Source organism: Pipistrellus kuhlii, unplaced genomic scaffold (assembly GCF_014108245.1).
Source record: "Pipistrellus kuhlii isolate mPipKuh1 unplaced genomic scaffold, mPipKuh1.p scaffold_m20_p_3, whole genome shotgun sequence".
In the NCBI taxonomy this organism is placed as follows: Eukaryota; Metazoa; Chordata; class Mammalia; order Chiroptera; family Vespertilionidae; genus Pipistrellus; species Pipistrellus kuhlii.
The window spans coordinates 47339639-47363397 of NW_023425529.1; the positions used below are offsets into that span (position 1 = coordinate 47339639).

Below are 23759 nucleotides of genomic sequence, written 5' to 3' on the forward strand. Positions count from 1 at the left end.
ATAAAAATAAAATAAAATGTCTGTAAACTGTCAATAAATTAAAATAAATATTTTTTTAAAAGAAATAGGAGAAACCAAGATGGCAGTATAGATAAACACCAGAACTTTCTGCCTCACACAACTTCAAAACTACAACTAAAAGACAAAATGGACATCATCCAGAACCACAGGAACACTGTCAGAGTGGAAATTCTATACTAGAAAGAAAGAGAAAAGAACGCTGAAACTCAGCATAAGTACCAAAGTGTGCTCAGAGAGGATGGACAACTGAGTATGCAGCTGGCTTTTTCAAGTGGGAGGGAGACAAAAGCTCCTTACTGGACTGAATTCCAATTCCAGGCAAGATTCTGGGGACCCAGATTCATTCAAGGAGAAACTGGACAGTGTGGCAAGAGGCAGAACTCAAGGGTGGATTACTCTCAGAGGTGCTTGCAGTGATTACTACAGACACAGGGGCCTATTAAGGTAGGGCTGACAGGAAACCAATGCTGTCTTCTCATCCCTGAGACTTCACCTCATCCAAGTTAAGCACAGAGGCTTTTGCAAGTCCTGTCTCATAAGGGTGTCTCCAGCACAGCAGTTCTCCCATTGTAGACACAGCTGATCCTCACAGCCAATTGGCCTGGAGGTCAATTCCTCCCAGCGATACCAACAACAATCAAGTCTTAACTACAACAAGACTGTACACACAGCCCACAAAGGTGTGCATCAAGAGTGTTCACCTCAGGTAATTGGTGAGGCTGAGCCACTGGGCCCTGTAGGACACCTAGCATACAAAGCCACTCTATCAACTCAGGGAAGCAGCCAAAATGCAGAGACAAAGAAAGAGATCACAAATGAAAGAAATGGAGGAAAACAAATGACTGGATATAGAGTTCAAACCACAGTGATAAGATTTTTCAAGAGTTTCCTAGAAAAGGCTGATAAATTTAGTGAGACCGTTGAGGATATGAAAAAGAACCAGCTGGAAATTAAACATATACTGACTGAAATAAAGAATAATATACAGAGATCCAATAGCAGACTAGTGGATCACAAGAATCAAGTCAAAGATTTGAAATACAAAGAAGCAAAAAACACCCAACCACAAAAGAAAAAAGAATCCAAAAAGTTGAAGATAGTGTAAGGAGCCTCTGGGACAACTTCAAGCATACCAACATCTGAATTATGGGGGTGCCAGAAGAAGAGAGAGAGCAAGACACTGAAAACCTATTTGAAGAAATAATGACTGAAAACTTCCCCCACCTGGGAGAAGAAATAGACTTACAAGTCCAGGAAGCACACAGAACCAAAAACAAAAGGAATCCAAAGAGGACCACACCAAGACACATCATAATCAAAATGCCAAGAGCAAAAGGCAAAGAGAGAATCTTGAAAGCAGCAAAGAAAAACAGTTAGTTACCTACAAAGGAATACCCATACAATTGTCAGCCAATTTCTCAACAGAAACTATGCAGGCCAGAAGGGAGTGGCAAGAAATATTCAAAGTGATGAACAGCAAAAATCTACAACCAAGATTACTCTACTCAGCAAAGCTATCATTCAGAATTGCAGATCAGATAAAGAGCTTCACAGATAAGAAAAAGCTAAAGAAGTTCTTCACCACCAAACCAGTATTTATGAAATTCTGAAAGGTATTCTTTAAGAAGAGGAAGAAGAAAAAGGTAAAGATAAAAAAAAATTATGAATAAATACATACCTATCAAAAAGTGAATCTAAAAATCAAGTGAATAAAAAATCTGAAAAACAGAATAAACTGGTGAATATAATAGAATCAGGGGCATAGAAAGAGAGTAGACTGACAATCCTTGGGGTAAAAGAGTTGGAGAGGGCGGGGGGGGGGGGGGGGTTTGTGAGAAGAAACTAGACAAAAATCTTACGCCTATGGATGAGAACAGTGGGGGAAGGGATAAGGATTTGGGTTGGGGTTGGAACCGGTTAGAGGGGAGCTATGGAAGGAAAAAAGAGGAACAACTGTAATTTGAACAATAAAGATTTATTCTTTAAAAATAAAGCTCTAAGTCAAAAAAAAAGAAAATTAATGTCACGTCACATGGGTCTTGGTTGTTGAAGTGAATCGCTGATCCCTCTAAGGTCATATTCCTCTGCTTCATGCAATCTGAAAATTCTTCTGTCAAGGAGCTTCTGATTTGAAAGCTCTTGAAGAGCCACATGACAATTGCCATTTCCATGTAAAGATGTAGAGGTTGAGACTGCGGATGTGAAAAGGTTTGGGTGGGAGTGGCAGTGAACAGGGGAAGAGGGTTTTCCAGCCTTGTAGAGGAGATAGAGGAAGGACACTGGCCTCCATCTTACAGCAGAGAACACTCATCAGGACACCAAAGACTAATGGGAAGGAAAAGGCACTATGGAGAAAATGCTAAACCCTCCTTGCATCTCATGTTACTTGACCAATAGAACATCGCACAGCGACAGAAGACAGAGCTCTCACTGCTACCAACGTGCTCTTGGGGACTATATGGGCGTTATGAACAGTAACAAATAATAAATGTATTTGTTCAATGTTACTTGTATGTAATTATAGAACATAAAATCCTATAACTGTGACTTTTTAAATTTTGTATCTAGCATTGTACTGTGACATTTTAAGTATTATCCAGAATTGTACCTAAATATAATAAAGATATGTTGCTTAGCATTATGCCCAGCACAAAGTAAACTGCCCAACATAAAGGTGTTTTTCTACTTTCTGTGGTTATTTTTAATCATTATCATTACTGCAGTTTCCACAAAGCTTTCTTGCTCTCCTGATGTTCTCCTGTTAAATTCCTTGGCGTCTCTTTGGACTTCTTCCCCAATCTCCTATTAAAAGTTCAATTCCAGAGTTCTCAACAAAGAGGGTTCATTAGCACACTCTCAATTTGGGCCTCCTGGGACCTTTCATTTCTTTCCTATGCTCATTATCTTAAGGTATCCCTAAATACAAACATTTTAAATATGTTTCAGCCTCGTATAAAATCAAATGCAGCATATATCCCAGTTCAAATAAAATAGGACTTTGACGTGAGGTTGCTTTTATTATCACTACAATAAGTATGCTTAACTTAAGTAAATCACATCTCAAAGGATTAATTTACTGGCCAGAGTACAATTTATTTTTTATTTTTTATCAAATTTATTGGGGTTTTTGTTTGTTATATTGCTTAATAAAATTATATATGTCAGGGCACATTTTAAATTAATGTGGAAATAAGAAGTAGCAAGTGACAGATAAGCTCATATATAGAAGGACCAGTAGGGTTTTTTCTACTAAATTTTCATAAGCTTGTAAGTTTTTGTGAATAATTAGGTCAATAAGTACTGGTGGGAAAGCAAACAAGTTCCGTTTTATGCCACCTTTCATTCACATCTGACTTCTAACTTGTGATTCATCCCACGACATGTATGGGTAATATCCCACACCACTGCCCGGAAGTCAAGTGTAAGTATACTCTCAGCTTATAGTAATATAAATGTTATTTGTCCATTATTGGAGGACATAAAATCTTATAACTGTGGCCTTTTTATTTAAAATGAACTTATACTTGTTTTATAACCTTCATACAATATAGGCAGATATAAAGGTATGAAAGTATAAAGTAAAAAGGGACAGTTCCCTGTATGTTCCCGACTTCCTCATTTAACTTCACCGAAGTAATACTGTTTATTGTTTTTCAGACATATGTGACAATATACATAAAAATATGGTTTTTGTATCATATAAAATATGTTTATATACATATATGTGTATATATATGTATGTGTGTGTATATATAAATGTATGTGTGATTTCAGAGAGAAAAGGAAGGGGAGAGAGAGCTAGAAACATCAATGAAGAGAATAATTGATCAGCTGCCTCATATAGGTCCTCTACTGAAGACTGAGTCTGCAACCCAGGCATATGCCCTGACTGACCAGGAATCAAACCATGGCCTCCTGGTTCATAGATTGATGCTCAACCACTAAATCTCTGCAGCTGGGCTGCATATATGTCTTTTTAACAAAATGAGATGATACAATACACCATTGTTAACATATTAAGTTTAATTTGAGAGTAAAACATACAAAAGAAAATGAGAGTTAAAAATATGGGAAATGGTGCACCTATGGATGAGGACAGTGCAAGAGGGGAGAAGGCAGATGGGGGGAGAACTGGGAGAAGGGGAACTATGGAGGGAAATAGAGGAACAACTGGAATAATCTGAACAATAAAGATATGCTTAAAAATATAGAAGACTTAATAATTCAGGCCTAGAAGTATTTATTTGAGAGTCAGGATGAGATAGCTACACAATGAGATTGTTTCACTCATTTGGAAACTAGAGCAAGCAAGAGCAACTTCTGGAAAATGTGTGTCTAGAAGAAAAAAGAGAAATACATGCATCTTTAGAGTTCAAATAAAGGAAAAAAAATTATGAATGACCCATTAGTTAAAACCAAAAATTAAGAAGATATTAGAAAGAAAAAAAAACAGGAGAAGATATTAGAAGAAGAAAAAATCAAAAATAATGTAGAGGCAAAATATAAATATGCAGAATATTTTTTCATATGCAATCACCATTTAAAAAAATTGTTAAGAAATAAAAAAGCAAGTTTGGTCAACCCGTGTCTTAGATTCGGGAAAAATGTGGTAGCTGGTGTTCTTGGACAAATCTCTTAAACATTCCCAGACTCAGTTTCACCATCATTACCATTATTATCCTTACAGTATAATTAATTCACATTATCTCACCTGTAAGGTTGAGATAATGATCATAATCGCTCTTCCCCTGTGTGAGGATAGGAAATCAGCACAACCTGGGAGTCAGTTGTGCAGACCGTGGAATCAGTGGCACTGGGTCAGACTCCACAGTGCACTAGCTGTGGAAGTTGGGACAATTTACCAACTGCTTCAAAACTCATTTTCCCCATCTGCACAATGGGAATAGTATTAATACCTCTCTCAAAGGATTATTATGGGAATCAAATAAAAGAATGGCAAGACTTGGCACATAGTAAGTTCTCAATTAATGGTAATTACTTATTGTTATTATAATTGTAACCAAATAAATCAATGTACATTAAATGCTTTTTGATTTAGAAAATAGTAAAATGTTTACTAGTTTCTATTTTCAAGAGCCAGAGAGGGATTAACCTTTGACACAAAAGGGGTAATAAACTCTTTTGAACAAAATATTAAAAAATGAGTATAGGACATAACTGTCTTGAAAGAAGAAAGGTAGTGAAAAGGATCATGCCAGAGAAAAATTTACTAATTGTCAATAAAATGTAGGTGAGTTATCTGCTGAGAATGATTTTGAGAATTTGAGAATCATGGAGAAGAATAATTTAAATTAAATTTTACAATAGCTATGTAAATATTAAGAACCGTATTCCTCAGCTCTAACCAACAAATAATTACTTGAATTCTCTAATTATGGTATAAATAGCCCCCTCATCATTTATATCCTTCATTAGGAACTCCCAACCCTAGCCAGTTTGGCTCAGTGGATAGAGTGTCGGCTGTAGACTAAAAGGTCCCAGGTTCGATTCTAGTCAAGGGCACATGCTTGGGATGAAAGCTCAATCCCAGTAGTGGGCATGCAGTAGGCAGCCTATCAATGATTCCCTCTAATCATTAATGTTTTTTTCTCACTCTCACTCTCCCTTCCTCTCTGAAATCAATAAAAATATATTTTTTTTTAAGGAGAGAGAAAGAGCCCTAACCAGTTTGGATCAGTGACTAGAGCATCAGCCTATTAAGTCAAGAGTCCCAGGTTCAATTCCAGTCAAGGGCACATACCCACTAGGGAATGTGCAGGAGGCAGCTGATCAATGTTTCTCTCTCCATCTATGTTTCTAGCTCTCTATCCCTTTCCCTTATTCTCTGGAAAATAATCAATAAAATATATTTAAAAAAGAAACTCCCGAATGACACTTGCAACTTCTTTAAAAAAAATTATTGAATTTATTGAGATGACATTTGTTAATAAAGCATACCGGTTTCAAGTGTGCAACTCGATAGCACATCATCTGCATACTGTGTCATGTGCTAACCACCCCAAGTATCACCACCATTATCCTCCCTTTGCCCTCTTCCACCTTCCTCCACATCCTTTCCCCATGGCAATCACCATACTATTGGCCATGTCTATTTCTATTTTTTTCTACTTACTACCTTCACCTTTTTCACCCCCCTCGCCTCTGACAGCTATCAGTCTGTTCTCATTATCTATAAGTTTGTTTCTATTTTGTTAATTTATTTTGTTCATTAGATTCCACATACAAGTAAAATCATTTGGTATTTGTCTTTCTCTGACTAGCTTATTTCACTTAACATAATATTCTTCGGGTCCATCAACTCTGTCCCAAAAGGTAAGAGTCCCTTCTTTTTTACAGCCACACAGCATTCCATGGGGTAGATGTATCACAGCCTTTTTTATCCACTCATCTATTGATGGGCACTTGGCTGATTCCAAATCTTGGCTATGGTAAATAATGCTACAAGGAACAAAGGGGTGCATATATTCTTTTGAATTGGTGTTTTGGGTTTCTTCAGATAAATTCCAAGAAGTAGAATCACTAGATCATAAGGCAGTTGCATTTTTAATTTTTTGAGGAAACTCCATACTGGTTTCCACGTAGCTGCACCAATCTGCACTCCCACCAACAGTGCACAAGGGCTCCCCTTGCTCCACATCCTTGCCAACACTTGTTTGTTGATTTATTAGTTATAGCCATTCTGACAGCTATGAGGTAAAATCTCACTGTGATTTTAATTTGCATTTCTCTGATGATCAGTGACCTTGAGCATCTTTTCATATCACTAATGGCCATCTGTATGTCCTCCTTGAAGAAGTGTCCATTCAAGTCCTTTGCCGATTTTTTCATTGAGTTGTTTGTTTTCTTGGTGCTCAGTTATATAAGTTCTTTATAAATTTTGGAAGTTAACCCTTTATCAGATGTGTCATTGACAAATATTACTCTTATTCAGTGGGTTGTCTTTCATTTTACTGATGGTTTCCTTTGCTATGTAAAAGCTTTTTAATTTGATGTAGTCTCATTTGTTTAATTTTTATTTTATTTCCCTTTCCCCATTAATTATAATTAAATATATTTAATTATAATTAATTATAATTATAATTAAATATATTTCTATGAAAAATGTCCAATATTTTGCTGCCTCTGTTTTCTTCTAGGTTTTTTAAGGTTTCATGATTTACATTTAAGTCTTTAAACCTCTTTTGAGTTTTTTCTTGTGTATGGTGTAAGTTGGTGATCTAGTTTCTTTTTTCTTCATTTTTTTTTGCATATATCTGTCAAATTTTGTCAACATCATTTTTTTAATATATTTTATTGACTTTTTACAGAGAGGAACGGAGAGGGCTAGAGAGCTATAAACGTCTATGAGAGAGAATGAGAGAGAATCATCGACCAGCTGCCTCCTGCACGCCCCCTACTGGGGATGTGCCCTCAACCAATATACATGCCCTTGACCAGAATCCAACGTGGGACCTTCCAGTCCATAGACCGAAGCTCAATCCGCTGAGCCAAACCAGTTTTGGCCAACATCATTTACTGAAGAGACTTTCTTTACCCTATAGTATGTTCTTGCTTCCTTTGTCAAAAAAAAAATTTAATACCTTTATTTCTTTATTTATGTTTTGTTAATCCCCACCAGAAAATATTTTTCCATTGATTTTTAGGGAGAGTGGAAGAAAGAGGGAAAGACAGAGAGAAGCATCATGTAAGAGAAACACATCGATTGGTTGCCTCCTGCACAAGCCCCACCCAGGCTGGGCCAGGGAGGAGCCTGCAACTGAGGTATGTGCCCTTGACTGGAACTAAATCCAGGACCCTTTGTTCCACAGACCAACACTCTGTTCACTGAGTCATATCAGCCAAGGCTCTTTGTCAAATATTAATTGGTCATAAAGGTGTGGCTTTAGCTCTCTATTCTGTCCCATTGATTTACATGCCTGTTTTTATGCTATTTTGATTACAGTGGCCTTGTAGAATAGTTGGATGTCAGATAACATGATTTCTCCAACCTGTTCTGCATAACTCAAGATTGCTGAGGCTACGCCGAGTCCTTTGTGGGTGCATATAAATTTTTGGAATATTTGTTCAAGTTCTGTGAGATATGCCATTGTTAGTTTAATTGAATTAGGAGAATTGCATTGAATTAATAGATTGTTTTGGGTAATATATGCATTTTTATCATGTTAATTATTCTTATCTATGAACACAGAATATGCTTTCACTCATTTGCATCTTCCTCAATTTCTTTCTTTAGTATCCTATAATTTTCAGAATATAAATATTTTACCTCTCTGGTTAATTTTATCCCTAGATAATTAGTGTTGCTGTTGCATTTGTAAGTGGGATTGTTTTCTTTCTGATAGTTCATTATTGATAATGTAAAAAATGTCCCAAATTTCTTTCTGATAGTTCATTATTGATAATGTAAAAAATGACCCAAATTTCTGAATATTAACTTTATTTTTTTAACATCTAAATTTTAATTTTTGTGTCCTGATACTTTACTGAATTCATTAGTCAATTCTAGTTGTTTTCACAGAGTCTTTAGGGTTTTCTATATACAGTATCATGTCATCTGCAAACTGGGACCTGAGGGAAAGCAGACACAGACTGCAAAGATTTAGAGACTGATATTAGTCACAATGGTCCACAGATTCTAAAAATCTAAGGGAATTTGGGATCTCTTTGGAGACACAGTTATCCCCTCCTTCAGGCCCCTCAACTGTGAGCTAACACAGTTAGCTTTTCTTCTGACACTAAGACCAAGATAGTGATGGAAATGAGACACCACTACCAAATTAGCAGATAAAAGGTCAAAGTCAGCCAAAATTGATTTGGCTCAGTGGATAGAGTCGTTATGCAGACTGAAAGGTCCCAGGTTCCATTATGGTCAAAGGCATGTAAATCGGTTGCGAGCACATCCCTGGTGGGAGGTGTGCAGGAGACAGCTGGTCAATGTTTCTCTCATCAATGTTTCTAGCTCTCTATCTCTCTTCCTTCCTCTCTGTAAAAATCAATAAAATATATTTAATTTTTTTTTTTTAAAAAAAAAAGGTCAAAGTCAGTGTTGAAAGAGACACTAAATTGAGAAAATTATAACTTTGGCATACAGTGTTTCCCAAAGTGTGGTAGGCGTACCCCCAGGGGTATGGGAAGAGTTTGGTGGGAGTATGCATTGCACTGTGCTTAGCTGCGCCTAATTCTACGTTCTCATGAGTACGAGGAGTACTCAGCGTTACAAAAATTATCGAATATGTCAAAAGTTTGGGAAACACTGGAAGAATCTGAAAAGGAGCCAAGGAGAAAAATCCTCCTAAGTGGGAATTTAACAAAAATTCTTGTGAAGAGGCAGCCTCTATCCAATAGAAAATCTCATTTGAGTCAAATTGATGGGAGGGAGGAGGGATTAAAGGGAACAGTGTTGAATCAATTCAACAACAAAAAATCCTTATCCTCTACTGAATGCTCCTGAGCTTTTCTTCCCTTCTAAGCACCAACTTTGTTCCTTTGTACCTTCCTAGGCTGTAAAAGTTAAAGATGAAAAACCAAACCTTTCCAACAGAATTCATTCTTCTGGGACTAACAGACATCCCAGAAATTCAACTTGTCATTTTTATACTTCTCCTCTTGACCTACGTATTTAGTATTATTGGAAACCTGACCATCATCACCCTCACACTCCTGGACTCACACCTCCAGACTCCCATGTATTTTTTCCTCCGGAATTTCTCCTTTTTAGAAATTTCCTTCACAACCACTTTCACTCCTAGGCTCCTGTTCAGCATCTTAACTGGGAAGAAGAGCATCAGCTTTGCCGGTTGCCTCACTCAGTATTTCTTTGCCATACTGCTCGGGGCCACAGAGTTTTACCTTCTGGCTGCCATGGCTTATGACCGCTATGTGGCCATATGTAAACCCCTGCATTACACAATCATCATGAGCAGGAGGGTTTGCACCCAGCTGGTTCTCTGCTCCTGGCTAGGTGGTTTCCTGATCATCATATCCCCAATCATCTGGACCAGTCAGCTGGATTTCTGTGCCTCCAACATACTGGATCATTATTGTTGTGACTATGGGCCCCTCATAGAGATAGCATGCTCAGACACAAGACTCCTGGAGATACTTGACTTTATCTTAGCATTTGTGACCTTGGTGGTCACTCTGGTGCTGGTGAGTATCTCCTATACAAACATCATCTGGACCATTCTGAAGATCCCCTCTGCTCAGCAAAGGAAAAAGGCCTTTTCCACCTGTTCTTCCCACATGATTGTCATCTCCCTCTCTTATGGCAGCTGCATCTTCATGTACATAAAACCCTCAGCAAAAGAGGGAGTTGCCTTCAATAAGGGAGTCGCTCTGCTCAATACCTCAGTAGCCCCTTTGTTGAACCCATTCATTTACACTCTAAGAAATAAACAAGTAAAACAAGCTTTCAAGGATGTGACCAGAAAGTTTATGAATCTTCAATGAAGGTAAAGACCTCTGCTGAAGGTTAAGGCAAACAGCAATTAGCATAAAAGTGCAAAAGGGACTTTGGAAGGTGAATGGACTGCCCTGCTGTGATTGCAATGTTCAAAGCAATTTTCTGACCTGATATTTTACATTGCATACCAGACTTTACCTTTGATCTGCCTGTATGCATTGCTAAAGGACAAATGTGTACTCAAAGTGAATAAAAAGCAGACAGGACTGGTCTCGGGTGTCTCTTCAAGAAAGAGACTCCACCTGGCCCCCACCTCTTAATAATTCATATTTTTGTCTAGCATTTTCATTTGGGCATCAACCTCTCCTTCAGATCCTGAACCCTGCCATGCAGATTACGGCATACCTCAAACTCAAAGAAAAATCTGAACACATTTATGAAGTTCCTCTCCATGAAAACACAGGGGAACTTCTCTAGTACCCACATTATTAAAGCAATATCTAAAATGAATCTATTATGAACAGATATCAAAGATATATTTCAAACTTTTCAATGAGGTGGAAATATTCCAGGGGAAAAAAAAAAAAAACACACACACACACACAGTTTAAATATTTCTTTCTAGATCTGAGCACTTCTGGAGCCAGACAGTCATCATGAAATTCAACCTCTTCATGACTTTGGACCTCAGCAAAAACAGCAAATGCCACTTCAACGGCCCCTCGCACATGTGCCCTAGATCACATCTTTCCCACTCTCCAAGAAGCTGCGGCAGAAGTACAGTGTCAGCTCCATGCCCATCCACAAGGATGACACAGTCCAGGTGGTTTGAGGATGCTACAAAGGTCAGCAAATCGACAAGGCAGTGCTGGTGTACAGGAAGAGACATGTCGTCTACATGGAGCTGGTGCAACGTGAGAAGGCTACAGCACACCTGTCCACGTGGGCATTCACTCCAGCACAGTGGTTATCACCAGGCTAACACTGGACAAAGATCGGGAAAAATTATTGAACAAAGCCAAATCTCAACAAGATGGAAAAGAAAATGCAAATATAAGGAAGAACTTGTTGAGGACATGCAGGAATAAATGTAACCTGTTGGACAACCATGGTTTAGCTGTATGTTTTGAGCGTGGTGTGTATTCCTTTAAAATTGTTCGATGTCTCTGGAATATTTTGTTTCCTTCCTGGTTTGTTATTGATATGTGGCTCTGTATATCTATTCTGCTGTTTGGATTAATTTTATGAATAAAAATTGGAAATGTTTCTTAAAATTTTTATTCATTAATTTTATGAATAAAACAAATATATCTTTCTAGCAAATAGATTTTTGAACTAGATATTTTGAAATTTAACAAAAATGTGAAACAATACCACTCTTCTCATTCTTTTTTGAAGATTACAGATGATCCTCAGGTTACATCTGACTCGATGTACATTGTTTTGTGGTTACATCACCATCTCCCACTTATTTGAAAAGAAAAAAGTTCTGTAATTTTTTCATATGTACATATGTGCTTCATGTTTTTTATTATTTACTAGTGGTCTGGTGTATGAAATTCATGCACATGGGGGTGTCCCTCAGCCCGGCCTGCATCCTGTCCAATCTGGAAGCCCTTGGGGAATGTCCAACTGGGATTGGGCATCTCTCTCACAATTCGGAACCATTGCCTCCTAATCACTCACTCACCTGCCTGCCTGATACCCCTAACCACTCTGCCTGATGTCCTAATCACCCCCAAGTGTCCCCTTCTGATCTGATGACCCCTAACTCCTCTCCCCCGCCCCCTGCCAGCCCGATTGTCTCCAACTGCCCCTGCTGTCCGCCTGCTCACACCCAACTGCCCTCCCCCTCGGCTGGCCAGCTCTCCCACAATTGCCCTACCCTGCCAACCTGATCACTTCCAACTGCTCTCCCTGCCAGCTCAATCGTGCCCAATTGCCCTCTCCTGCTGGCCTGCTCGCCCCCAATTCCTCACCCCACCACCACCGGCCTGCTCCCCCTTACGATGCACCCTGCCATCCTGATTGTGCCCAACTGCCCCCTGTAGGCCTGATCACCCCAACTTCCCCCCCATCAGCCTGCTCACCTCCCATTACCCTCCCCTGCCTGCCTGATCTCCCCTGACTGCCTCTGCCTAAGCCTTGCCAGCCACCATGACTTTCTCTGGAAGGGTATCCAGAAGGTCTTCCAGTCTAATTAGTATATGACCCTTTCATTAGTATAGATTTATCACAAGTAAAGGTCAGGAATTGCTAGCTTTCTTTTAAATATTTTTTTATTTTTTCACCTCATTATTGCTGTGTATGTGCTCCATGTGAATGAAGTAAATGCTTATATAGGTGAGTTCCTACTTACGTGGAAAATCACATTACATCATACCATAGGAATGGATCTCCAATGTAACCCAAGGACCAACTGTATATAATTATGTTAAATTAAATATATTATTTGTGTTTTAAGACCTGTTTGTTTTTTAATTTCTTTATTAAGTTATTACATATGTATCCTTATTCCCACGTTATCCTCCCATTCCCCCCCCCCTCATGCCCTCACCCCCATGTTGTCTGTATCCATTGGTTAGGCCTAGATACATGCATACAAGTCCTTCGGTTGATCTCTCTCCCTTGGCCCACCCTTTCCGACCTTCCCTTTGACGTTTGACGGTCTGATCAATGTTTCTCTATCTCTGGATCTGTTTTTGTTCATCAGTTTATGTTGATCATTATAGTCCATAACTAAGTGAGATCATGTGATATTTATCTTTCTCTTACTGGCTTATTTCACTTAGCATAATGCTCTCCTGTTCCATCCATGCTGTAGCAAATGGTAAGAACTCCTCCTTTTTTACTGCAGAGTATTATTCCATTGTGTAGATATTCCACAGTTTTTTAATCCACTCACCTACTGATGGGGACATAGGCTGTTACCAAATCTTTCTCTGACAGAACCCTCTCCTCCATGAGTTAGCAGCTTAGGGAAAGCAATAGCACCACCCTGAGGAATTCATCTCATCCCACCCTGTGGAGCTTATGCCCTATTGAGGAGCATAGCCAGAGACTCTTTCAGTGCCTAAGCTGAACAGGCTGGGTTCTTTGAGAACTTTGTTGCCTTTCCCCAAGTCCAGTGTTGGGCGGGGGGGGGGGGGGGGGGGGGGGGGGGGGAGCCAGACTTGGTGTGAAACTTGGTCTCTCTGCACACACACTCCCAGGTCCAGCAGAGGCAGCCACAATTGTGGATCATTCATAGCTCCAAACAGGTTTCCCAGAGCCACTCACAGGCAACGTCTGACATTGTCCTACATCAGAGTCCTCACAAGAGGCCCATATGCAATACACCCAGTGACCAGCTTCAGACAACAACAGAGCAGGATCCAATAAGCTTCACACATAATATACTCAAAGCAAGATCTCAGCAGACACCAAAACCTGCCGAGGCAAATACCAAATCGTATGACGACCACATGAACAGCAGCTCACATGCCATGTTGGGGTTTGAGCCTCACAGCAGCCAGCCTAAGTGTGGATCCCTTGTATGAACAGCCCAGCAGCAATCAAGATCCAATTACAACAGGGTAGCCCAAACACAATTTGGAAGAACATGTGCACCCTATGTTTATTGCACTATTATTTACAACTAGTGGCCCAGTGCATGAAATTCATGCATGGAGTGGGGATACCTCAGCCCAGCCTGCACCCTCTTTAATTGGAGACCCTTTGAGAAATCAGGCCTACAATGGCAGTTAGACATTCCTCTCCCAATCCAGGACTGCTGGCTCCTACTTGCTCACCTGCCTGCCTGCCTAATCACCCCCAACTGTCCTCCCCTGCAGGCCTGGTTGCCCCCAACCACACTACCCTTCCAGTCAGATCTCGACCCCAAAGGCCCTCTCCTACCAGCATGATCTCGCCCCCAACAGCCCTCCCCTGCCAACATGATCTTGCCCCAAACTGCATTCCCCTTCCAGCATGATCACACCCCGAACAGCCCTCCTTTGCCAGGCTGATCTTGTCCCCAACTGTCCTTCCCTGTAGGCCTGATCTCATCCCTAACTGTCCTCCTGTGCTAGCCAATTTGGTTCTGATTGGTCAGTTTCTATGCCAGTCACCATCAAAAGTTCCACCTTCTAGGCAGCCATTGGCTCCTCACTGTTGACCCAGATTTGATTCTGATTGGTCATTTTCTATGCAAGTCAATGTCAAAAGCTCTGCCTGCTAGACAGCCATTGGCTCCTCACAGTTGACCCAGATTTGGTTCTGATTGATCAGTTTTTATGCCAGTCACCAGAAAAAGCTCCACCTCTAAGCAGCCATTTGCTCATCACACTTCACCCAGATTTGGTTCTGATTGATCAATTTCTATGCCAGTCATTGTCTCTGGGCTTATCAATGGGACCCGATCAGAAAGGCAGAGCTGATCAGCAGCCCCAGTGGAGGCCCAGAGAGAAATGGAAGTGTGGCTACTGGCCAGACTGGGAGAGAAAAAGAGAGAAGTGCTGATCAAAAGCTGCCACAGAGGCAATGGATCAGTCCGTGCATCTCTCTTCAAGCCTGACTCTGTCCCTGATTCACAGCCCCCTCAGCATTCAGTGCTGGGGCACTGCACCTGCAGCAGAAGCTTCAGCAACCCAGCACTGACTGCAGGACTGACTTCCCATTGGCCAAACTCACTTATTATTAGACATAATGACCCAGGGATTTATATATTAGGATTGCCAAGATCTGGAAACACCTCACGGTTCCATCAGTCAATGAGAGGATAAAACAGCTAAAGTATATTTACACAATGCAATACTACTTGGCCATTAAAAAGAAGGCATTTTTACCCTTTGCAAAAGCATGGAAAGACCTAGAGCACTTTATGCTAAGATAAATAAGCAAGTCAGTGAAGACAAGCACCACATGATTTCATTCATATGTGGAATCTAATGAACAAACTAAACTAACAGCAAAGTAGGCACAGACTCATCGTGAGCAGGCTGACAGCTATACAGGGGTGGCAGCTGGAGGTTGGAATCATTGAGCAAAAGAGAAAGAACTCATTGACAGGAACAACAGTGTGATAGGAGGGGAATGGAGGTGGAAGAGGGATAAATGGTGATGGGGTATTTAATTCAATTTAAAAAATAAAAGAATGAAAAATAATATTAAAAAATAATGATTTAGTTTTTGTTTATTAATTGCCACAAATACATCATACTAATGTAAGATATTAATACACAAAGCTTAGTATATGGAATACAGGAACAATCTATACCATCTTTGCAATTGTTCTGTAAATCTAAATAATTCTAAAGAAAATAAAGTCTATTAAAAATAAATACAATCTTCAAGTTAAATGACAACTATTTTCTTTATGCTGAGAAAATCTATGGCTACTTAAATGATGGATTTGAAAGAAAATTTAAACATCTCTTTAGCAGGCCATTCAATGTGAGGATGCCCTTCAACCTCATTATTCCATCTCTCATTCTTCTCCTTAACCTGCTGGTGACCTGTTTGATGCTCCCATTGTACCTTCCTCACCACTCTCTGTTGTCTGACTTCTGCTAAGCAACTATTTAATTTTTATTCTTTAAGACAACAAAAGGTCTTTATTAGTCCCTCAGAACCAGGACCCCTAGGGAATGCATTGTTCGTCAGCACAATTGATCCCAAAATGGGCAGATCTGAGGAGAGAGACAAAGTTTGTTACTTGAATCTTTAAAAGCCTCCAAAATGCTAACGTGGCTCTTGCTGAGGTAATCAGTTCTCCTAGGAAAAGAAAAAGCCCTAGAAATTGTCTGTCTTTCAATTCCATTTGTTCATAATTTAACAAGTATTTGAATATGTGTTTAGCATTTTGCTACAGTACAGAAAATTCAACAAAGTTGATCTGCCTAGGGCAACAATGAAATATATAAAATATACAACCATGAAAGTTAACATTACAAGAAACTGCACAGGACACCATATATTTGAGTGCCATGTGGATGACACAGGTTATCTGATCTTTCAATACAAAAGGGAGATCCCTGTGGAAAAGTGAAATAATAAAAACACTTAGAGTATTTACTATGTGCTAGGCATTGCTCTAAGTAACATGTGTGGTGAAAATAGAATCTATTAGAAACCCTATATATTGCATATTATTATTATCATATATATATATATATATATATATATATATATATATATATATATACTTAATATTCTAAGTGTCCAACCAACTGGTTGATCATTTGGTTGACTGCTCAACTAGTAACTACGACCTGCTTTGCTTTGACAACCAGGATGCAGACACTCTAACCAGAAGGTTAGCTTGCTGTTGGGGTCTGGCTGATTGGGACTTGCATGAGACAGACCAGATCTTCCCTGGAACCAACCTCCCAATGTGCCTCCCCGGTTTCTAAAATATTTCTTCTCATTATTTTCCTTCCAATGTGCACAAATACGTGCACCAGGCCTCTAGTATTAGTATACCGTATTTTCCTGCGTATAAGATGACCCCCTAATTTTTACAGTTAAAACATAGGTTTAGGCCTATATTCGCTATATAAGACTACCTCCCACTTCCGAGGCAACACCAGTTCTTTTTTTAATAGACCGCCTCTCTAACTCAGCCAATCCAAACAGGCTTTTTATGCATGCAAATTATACATGTTCTGTACCCGAAGCTACACTGTGTTCTAGTAAAAAGCCTGCTCAGATTGGCCAGAGTCAGAGAGATGGTCTATTAAAAAAAGAACTGGTGTTGCCTCTGAAGTGGGGGGTAGTCTTAAACAGCAAATATAGGCCTAAACCTATGTTTTAGCTGTAAAAATTAGGGGGTGGTCTTATACTTCGGAAAATACAGTAATCCTATATAATAAAAGTCTAATATGCTAATTCTCCATTCATCTGGTTGGCCTTTCAACTAATCAAAGCATAATGTACACTAATAAAAGAGGAAAATGCTAATTGACTGTACCATCGTTATGCCCACAGCCAATCAGGAGTAATATGCAAATTAACACAGCAAAGATGGCAGGTAAATTTGCATAAGCAGGCGGGAGGAGGCCCTATTCAGCCGATGGAGTTGGGGACATGGGCAGGCAGCAGGGGGCAGCCCCTGAAGCCACCAGTGGATCCAAGCTGAGATGGGGACCCAAGCAGGCATCATCAGGCGGTCTAGACCCGGACATTCAGCATTGCTGCCTGCCCAGATCCAAGCCACCACACCACCTGCCCTGGTCCAAGCCACCCTGCAATTGTGGGGCAAAGAGTCTGGGTCCAATCGCCCTGAGATCACGGGGAAAACAGGCCAACCTGAGCTGATCCATGATCATGGGGAGAACAGGCCAGGCCAAACTGACCTGGGATCAGGGGGTGAACAGGCCAGGCAGATCCTGGCCAAGCTGCCCTGCTATCCCAGGCAAAGAAGCTGCTCTGCTAACCAACCTGCGCTATGGACCTGTTCCCCTCTAGCTGGAAGCCATGGGAATTCTCCCTCTTCCCAAAGTTAGGAGCACCAGCCCAGGTCTACCCAGCAGCCTGGTCCTGCCTGCAGGGGTGAGTTCCTGCAGGCTGGGGTTTGATTCCCATGCATTAGCAGCAGGAGACCAGTGCCTTTGTTATTGCTTGTGTCCGGGTTTTAACTGGACAAATGCCCAGCGGTCCAGTGGCCAGCTTAGCAAAATCTTTTAGGAGGAAAATTCTGTCTGTGTTTCCTCAAATCCCTCAGCCACTACTCACCCTTGGTGAAGGTGAGGGAATTTGAGGAAACAAGTGAGGCCCTTAAATAAAAACCAACTGCTTCAAGAGTATGACATCCCTTCCTATTTTAAAGGAAGCTGAGTACCATGTGTACTATGCTATGTATGACATCTGAGGCACAGGACAAGGGAGGCCCTAAATGTACTATGCTTTGATATTTGAGTCATTCTTTATTATTCAACGTAATTTATTTCTGTATGCCTCAGTTTTGTAATAGTTAAATTACTAGAGTAATACATCTTGCTATAAAATATTACTAGAAAATCAAATGATCAGGTGACATTTATTGTTATTTTCTATAAATGAACACAATGTCTGGTATGCTAAAGTGATAGGTATTATAGAAATATTCAGATAAAGAGACCTACAGTCTTGATTACAAGTCAGGCTTACTATCACAACCCAAATTTATTGCTTGAAAAAAAAAGCAGGAGCCAACTAGAAACTAAGCCAAATATAAGCTCTTGAAGGGAAAATGTAAATTGGGTAAGCTTTGCTATTACAAGAGCAAGAAAAAAAATTCAGATGCAAGAATGAAAACCACACTGCATCCACTCTAAGTAGCTGTTAAAGAAAAAGAATGGTATACTATGAAAATACTTAATACAGATTGTAAAGACATTTGTTCAAAGAGGATTTCCGAGAGTAGGTGATACTTCAGTTCATTTATTTAAGTGTGAAGACGTTAGAGAGATAAGAAAAAGGTGTAAGGGTCCCGAATTGCAGAGGATGCAGGCACAGATGGGGGAATCCCCCTCCATGCACAAATTTCATGCACCAGGCCTCTAGTATGCTAATAATATGTTAATGTCACTCAACCACTCACTATAATGCACATTGACCACCACGGGGCAAACAGTGGACTGCTCTACCAGTTGCTGTCATGTGCGCTGACCACTAAGGTGCAGACGCTCCAACCAGTAGGTTAGTTGCTGCAAATGTCCAGCTGATTGGGACTGAGTGGGATGGGATGGACACACACTGGACCCCTCCCACAATCCCTTCACACTTGGCCAGATAGACAGCGGTGGGATCCCTTTACCCATTCTGCACCCTCTTGCAATCCAGGACCCTTAGGGAAATGTTGGAGAGCCGCTTTTGTCCCAATACAGCAGGTTAAGTCTAAGGGACCCCACTGGTACATTCATTCATGCACTGGGCCTCTAGTACTATATAATAAAAAGCTAATATGCAAATTGTCCCCTTTCACTAGGAGTTTGACCAGAGCATGGGTCCAGCCAGTCAATTGCCTGTGGCCCTTCTCCCCAGCTGCCCCACCCATGATCAGCCCTCCCCCCATCAGGGTGGGCTGGCTGGACCCCACCCATGCACAAATTCATGCACCAGGCCCCTAGTTAATAATAACATGCTACCATTAACATTACACTTTTACAAATAAGCAAATTAAAGCTTAGAGCCTAAGATACACAACTATTACACAGAAAAGCTGAGATTTGAGCCAAGGTCACCTGGATCCAGAGTTCATTCATATGACCAGAACACAATATTCTGTTTCCTATTTTGGCAGGACCTGTGAAGAGATAGAAATTTCCTCAGACCCAAAACATATTGAGAAAGGTGAAAAGGTAAGCAGAGAGCCTTTCTTACAAGAAAACTATATCAAACGAATGTGACTATGCTTCAAAATTCTTTGAGCAAATCTTACTACCTAGGTAAAATGTTTAGGGCAGACATAGAAGTTAGAAATAATTATGAGATTCTCTTTGAGAACATCAGGCAAGGATTTGAGGATTCACCACATCTTCTCTTCACACAGAAACTCCAGAACAAGTGCCCACACCCTGGGTCCTAAGAACTTTCTGGACATCCAAGTCACTCCAAGGTAATCATGCCATGTTAGCAACTGTGGCAGCAAGAATAGCAGCAACAGCTGGGGACCCCAGCACCTAATACAGGGAAGAGAAAATTTCTCTATGATTGAAACACCTGTGGTACCAAAAGGCTGAGAACAAAAAGAACTACATAAACAGACATCAAGAGAAGAGAGATCATGGGGAGACAAAGAAACAGCCTACATATGAAAGAAAAGCAGGCATCACCAAGAAAGGAAGTAAGTGAAATTGAGGCAAGCAAACTGTCAGAGAAAGAATTCAGAGAAATGGTTATAAGATGGATGAAAGAATGGAAGACAAATTCGACAAGATGTGTGAGAACCAAGAGGAAATGAAGAACCAAAAAGAAATAAAAAATTACATCGCTGCTGTTAAGAACTCAATAGAAAGTATCAACAGTAGACTAGAAGAAGCAGAGGATCGAATCAGTGGGCTGGAAAACAAGGCAGGAAAAAATACCCAAGTAGAGAAGCTTCTAGGGAAAAAAAAATTAAAAAGCAGGAGGGAGCCTAAGGGAACTTTGGCACAACACAAAACAACATCCATGTAATAGGAGTGCCAAAATAAGAGGAAACTGAGCAAGAAATAGAAAACCTGTTTGAAGAAATAATGACAGAAATATTCCCTGATATAGGGAAGAACAAATCCAAGAAACTCACAGAGTCCCAAGAAAAATTACCCCCAAAAGACCAATGCCAAGGAACATTATAATTAAAATGGCAAACACCAATGACAAAATAAGAATCTTAAAAGCGGCCAGAAAAAGACAGAATGTTACCTACAAAGGATCCCCAGTCAGACAAGCAACGATTTCTCAATAGAAACACATCAGGCCAGTAGGGAAGGGAATGAAATATACAAAGTCCTGCAAAGGAGGGGTCTTAATTCAAGAATACTCTACCCAGCAAGGCTATCAATCAAAATTGAAGGTGAAATCAGGAGCTTCACAGACAAAAAAGGAACTAAGGGAGTTTATTGCCAACAAACCACTAATGCAAGAAATGCTAAAAAAGTCTTCCAGAAAAAAAAAATAGTAAGCAAAGAATGAACATAGGAGTAAAGAATAAAAATGGCGATAAACAAGTACCTATCAATAATAACTTTAAATGTAAATGGATTAAATGCACCAATCAAAAGGCATAGGGTAATGGTTTGGATAAGAAAACATGACTCATATATTTGCTGTCTACAAGAAATGCACCTCTGCTGAGACCGGTTTAGCTCAATGGATAGAGCGTCGGCTTGGGGACTGAAGGGACCCGGGTTCGATTCCGGTCAAGGGCATGTACCTTGGTTGCGGGCATATCCCCAGCAGGGGGTGTGCAAGAGGCAACTGATCGATGACTCTCTTTCATCAATGTTTCTAACTCTCTATCTCTCTCCCTTCCTCTCTGTACAAAATCAATAAAATATTTTAAAAAAAAGAAAAAGAAAAAGAAATGCACCTCAGAACAAAAAAAGATCCACACACACAGAGGGTGAAGGGAGGAAAAAGGTTTTTCAGACAAATGGAATTGAAAAAAAAAAAGCTGGGGTAGCAATACTTATAACTGACAAATTAGATATCAAAGTTAAGGACATAAAAATAGAAGAAAAAAAAAGCCACTTCAAAATACTAAAGGGAGCAATCCAACCAGAGATACAACTCTGGTAAACATATACTCACCCAATACAGAAGCACCCAAATGCATAAAAATAAAAATAAAAATAAAAAACTCCTGGAGGATATCAAGGGAGAGATTGACAGCAATACAATAATAATAGCAGACTTTAATACCCCACTATTACCATTGGACAAATCCTCTAAACAAAAAATCACCAAAGAAACATCAATCCTAAATGACTCACTAGTACAGATCGAATTAATTGACATCTTCAGAACATTTCACCCCAAAGCCGCACAATATACATTCTTCTCAAGTCCACATGGGTCATTTTCAAAGTTAGACCATATGCTGGGACATAGGCAAAGTCTCTCCAAATTCAAGAAAATAGAAATCATATCAAGCACCTTCTCAGATTATAGAGGCTAACACTGGAAATCAACTACAATAAACACAATAAAAAAATACATTGAGACTAAATAGCAGGCTATTAAACAATGACTGGGTTACCAGAGAGATCAAAGAAGAAATAAAAAACATCATGGCAACAAATGACTAGGAAAACACAACAATCCAAAATCTATGGGACACAGCGAAAGTCTTGAGAGGAAAGTTAGCTCTATAAGCCTACTGCAAAAAAACAAGAAACAATGGTAATAAATTACCTAACCGTACAATTCAAAGAGTTAGAAAGAGAGCAACAAGAAAAGCAAAGTGTAAGCAGAAGAAAGGAAATAATAAAGATCACAATGCAGATAAACGACATAGAGACAAAAAAAAAAATACAAAAGATCAACAAAACCAAGAGCTGGTTCTTTGAAAGGATAAACAAGATTGATGAACTTCTAGCCAGGCTCACCAAGAAGCAAAGAGAGAGGACCCAAATAAACAAAATCAAAAATGAAAGAGGAGAAATAACAACAGACACCACAGAAATACAAAATATTGTTTAAAAAAATACTATGATCAACTCAATTCCAACAAATTGGACAACTGGGAGGAAGTAGTCATATTCCTAGAAAAATACAACCTTCCAAAACTCAATCAGGAAGAATCTAAACATCTCAATAGGTGAATAACTATGGAAGAAAATTGTAGTGGTCATCAAAAAGCTTCTGGCAAACAAAAGCTCGGGAACAGATGGCTTCACAGGGGAGTTTAACCAAACATTCAAGGAAGAACAAAAACCTATCCTCCTCAGACAATTCCAATAAATTCAAGAGGAAGGAACACTTCCAAGCTCACTCTATAAAGCCAGCATTACCGTAATACCAATTCCAGGTAAAGATAACACAATGAAAGAGAATTACAAGCCAATATCCCTCAAGAACATAGTTAACAAAATTCTAGCAAATCAGATCCAGCAGTACATCAGAAAGATCATACACCATGACCAAGTAGGATTTATCCCAGGGACACAAAGCTGGTACAATATCCACAAATCAATAAACTTGATACATCACATAAACAAATTGAGAGGTAAAAATCACATAGTCATATTAATTGACACAGAAAAAAGTATTTGTCAACATCTACAGGCAACTATACAACTTAATAAAAGGAAGATAAATGATCCAATAAAAAAATGGGCAATTGATTTAAATAGAATCTTTTCAAAAGGAGACAGAAGGAAGGCCAAGAGACATATGAAAACATGCTCAAAGTCACTAATTGTCTGAGAGATGCAAATCTAAACCACAATGCAGTACCATCTCACACCTGTCAGAATGGCAATCATCAACAAATCAACAAACGACAAGTGCTGGCAAGGATGTGGAGAAAAAGGAACCCTCCTGCACTGCTGGTGGGAATGCAGACTGGTGCAGCCACTGTGGAGAACAGAATGGAGTTTCCTCAAAAAACTGAAAATGGAAGTCCCATTTGACCCCTAATCCCACTTCTAGAAATATACCCCAAGAAACTAGAACACCAATCAGAAAGCATATGTTCATAGCAGCACAATTCACCATAGCTAAGATTTGGAAACAGCCTAAAGGCCCATCAGCAGATGAGTAGATTAGAGAACTATGCTACATCTACACAATAGAATATTATGCTGCTATAAAAAGGAAGGATTTCTTACCATTTGAAGCAGCATGTATGGAACTGGAGAGCATTATGTTA

At 39.7% G+C, this 23759-nt stretch overlaps 1 protein-coding gene and 1 pseudogene across 1 annotated transcript; both read left to right on the forward strand.

Moving 5' to 3' along the window:
- Nucleotides 1–9558: 9558 nt before the first annotated feature.
- Nucleotides 9559–10491, forward strand: LOC118730201 (olfactory receptor 6C4-like). Its single transcript, XM_036457986.1, has one exon. It carries the CDS (start codon nt 9559–9561, stop codon nt 10489–10491), a length of 933 nt encoding a protein of 310 aa, XP_036313879.1.
- Nucleotides 10492–11100: 609 nt separating this feature from the next.
- LOC118729767 lies at nt 11101–11560 on the forward strand (annotated as a pseudogene).
- The last annotated feature ends 12199 nt before the right edge of the window (nt 11561–23759 follow it).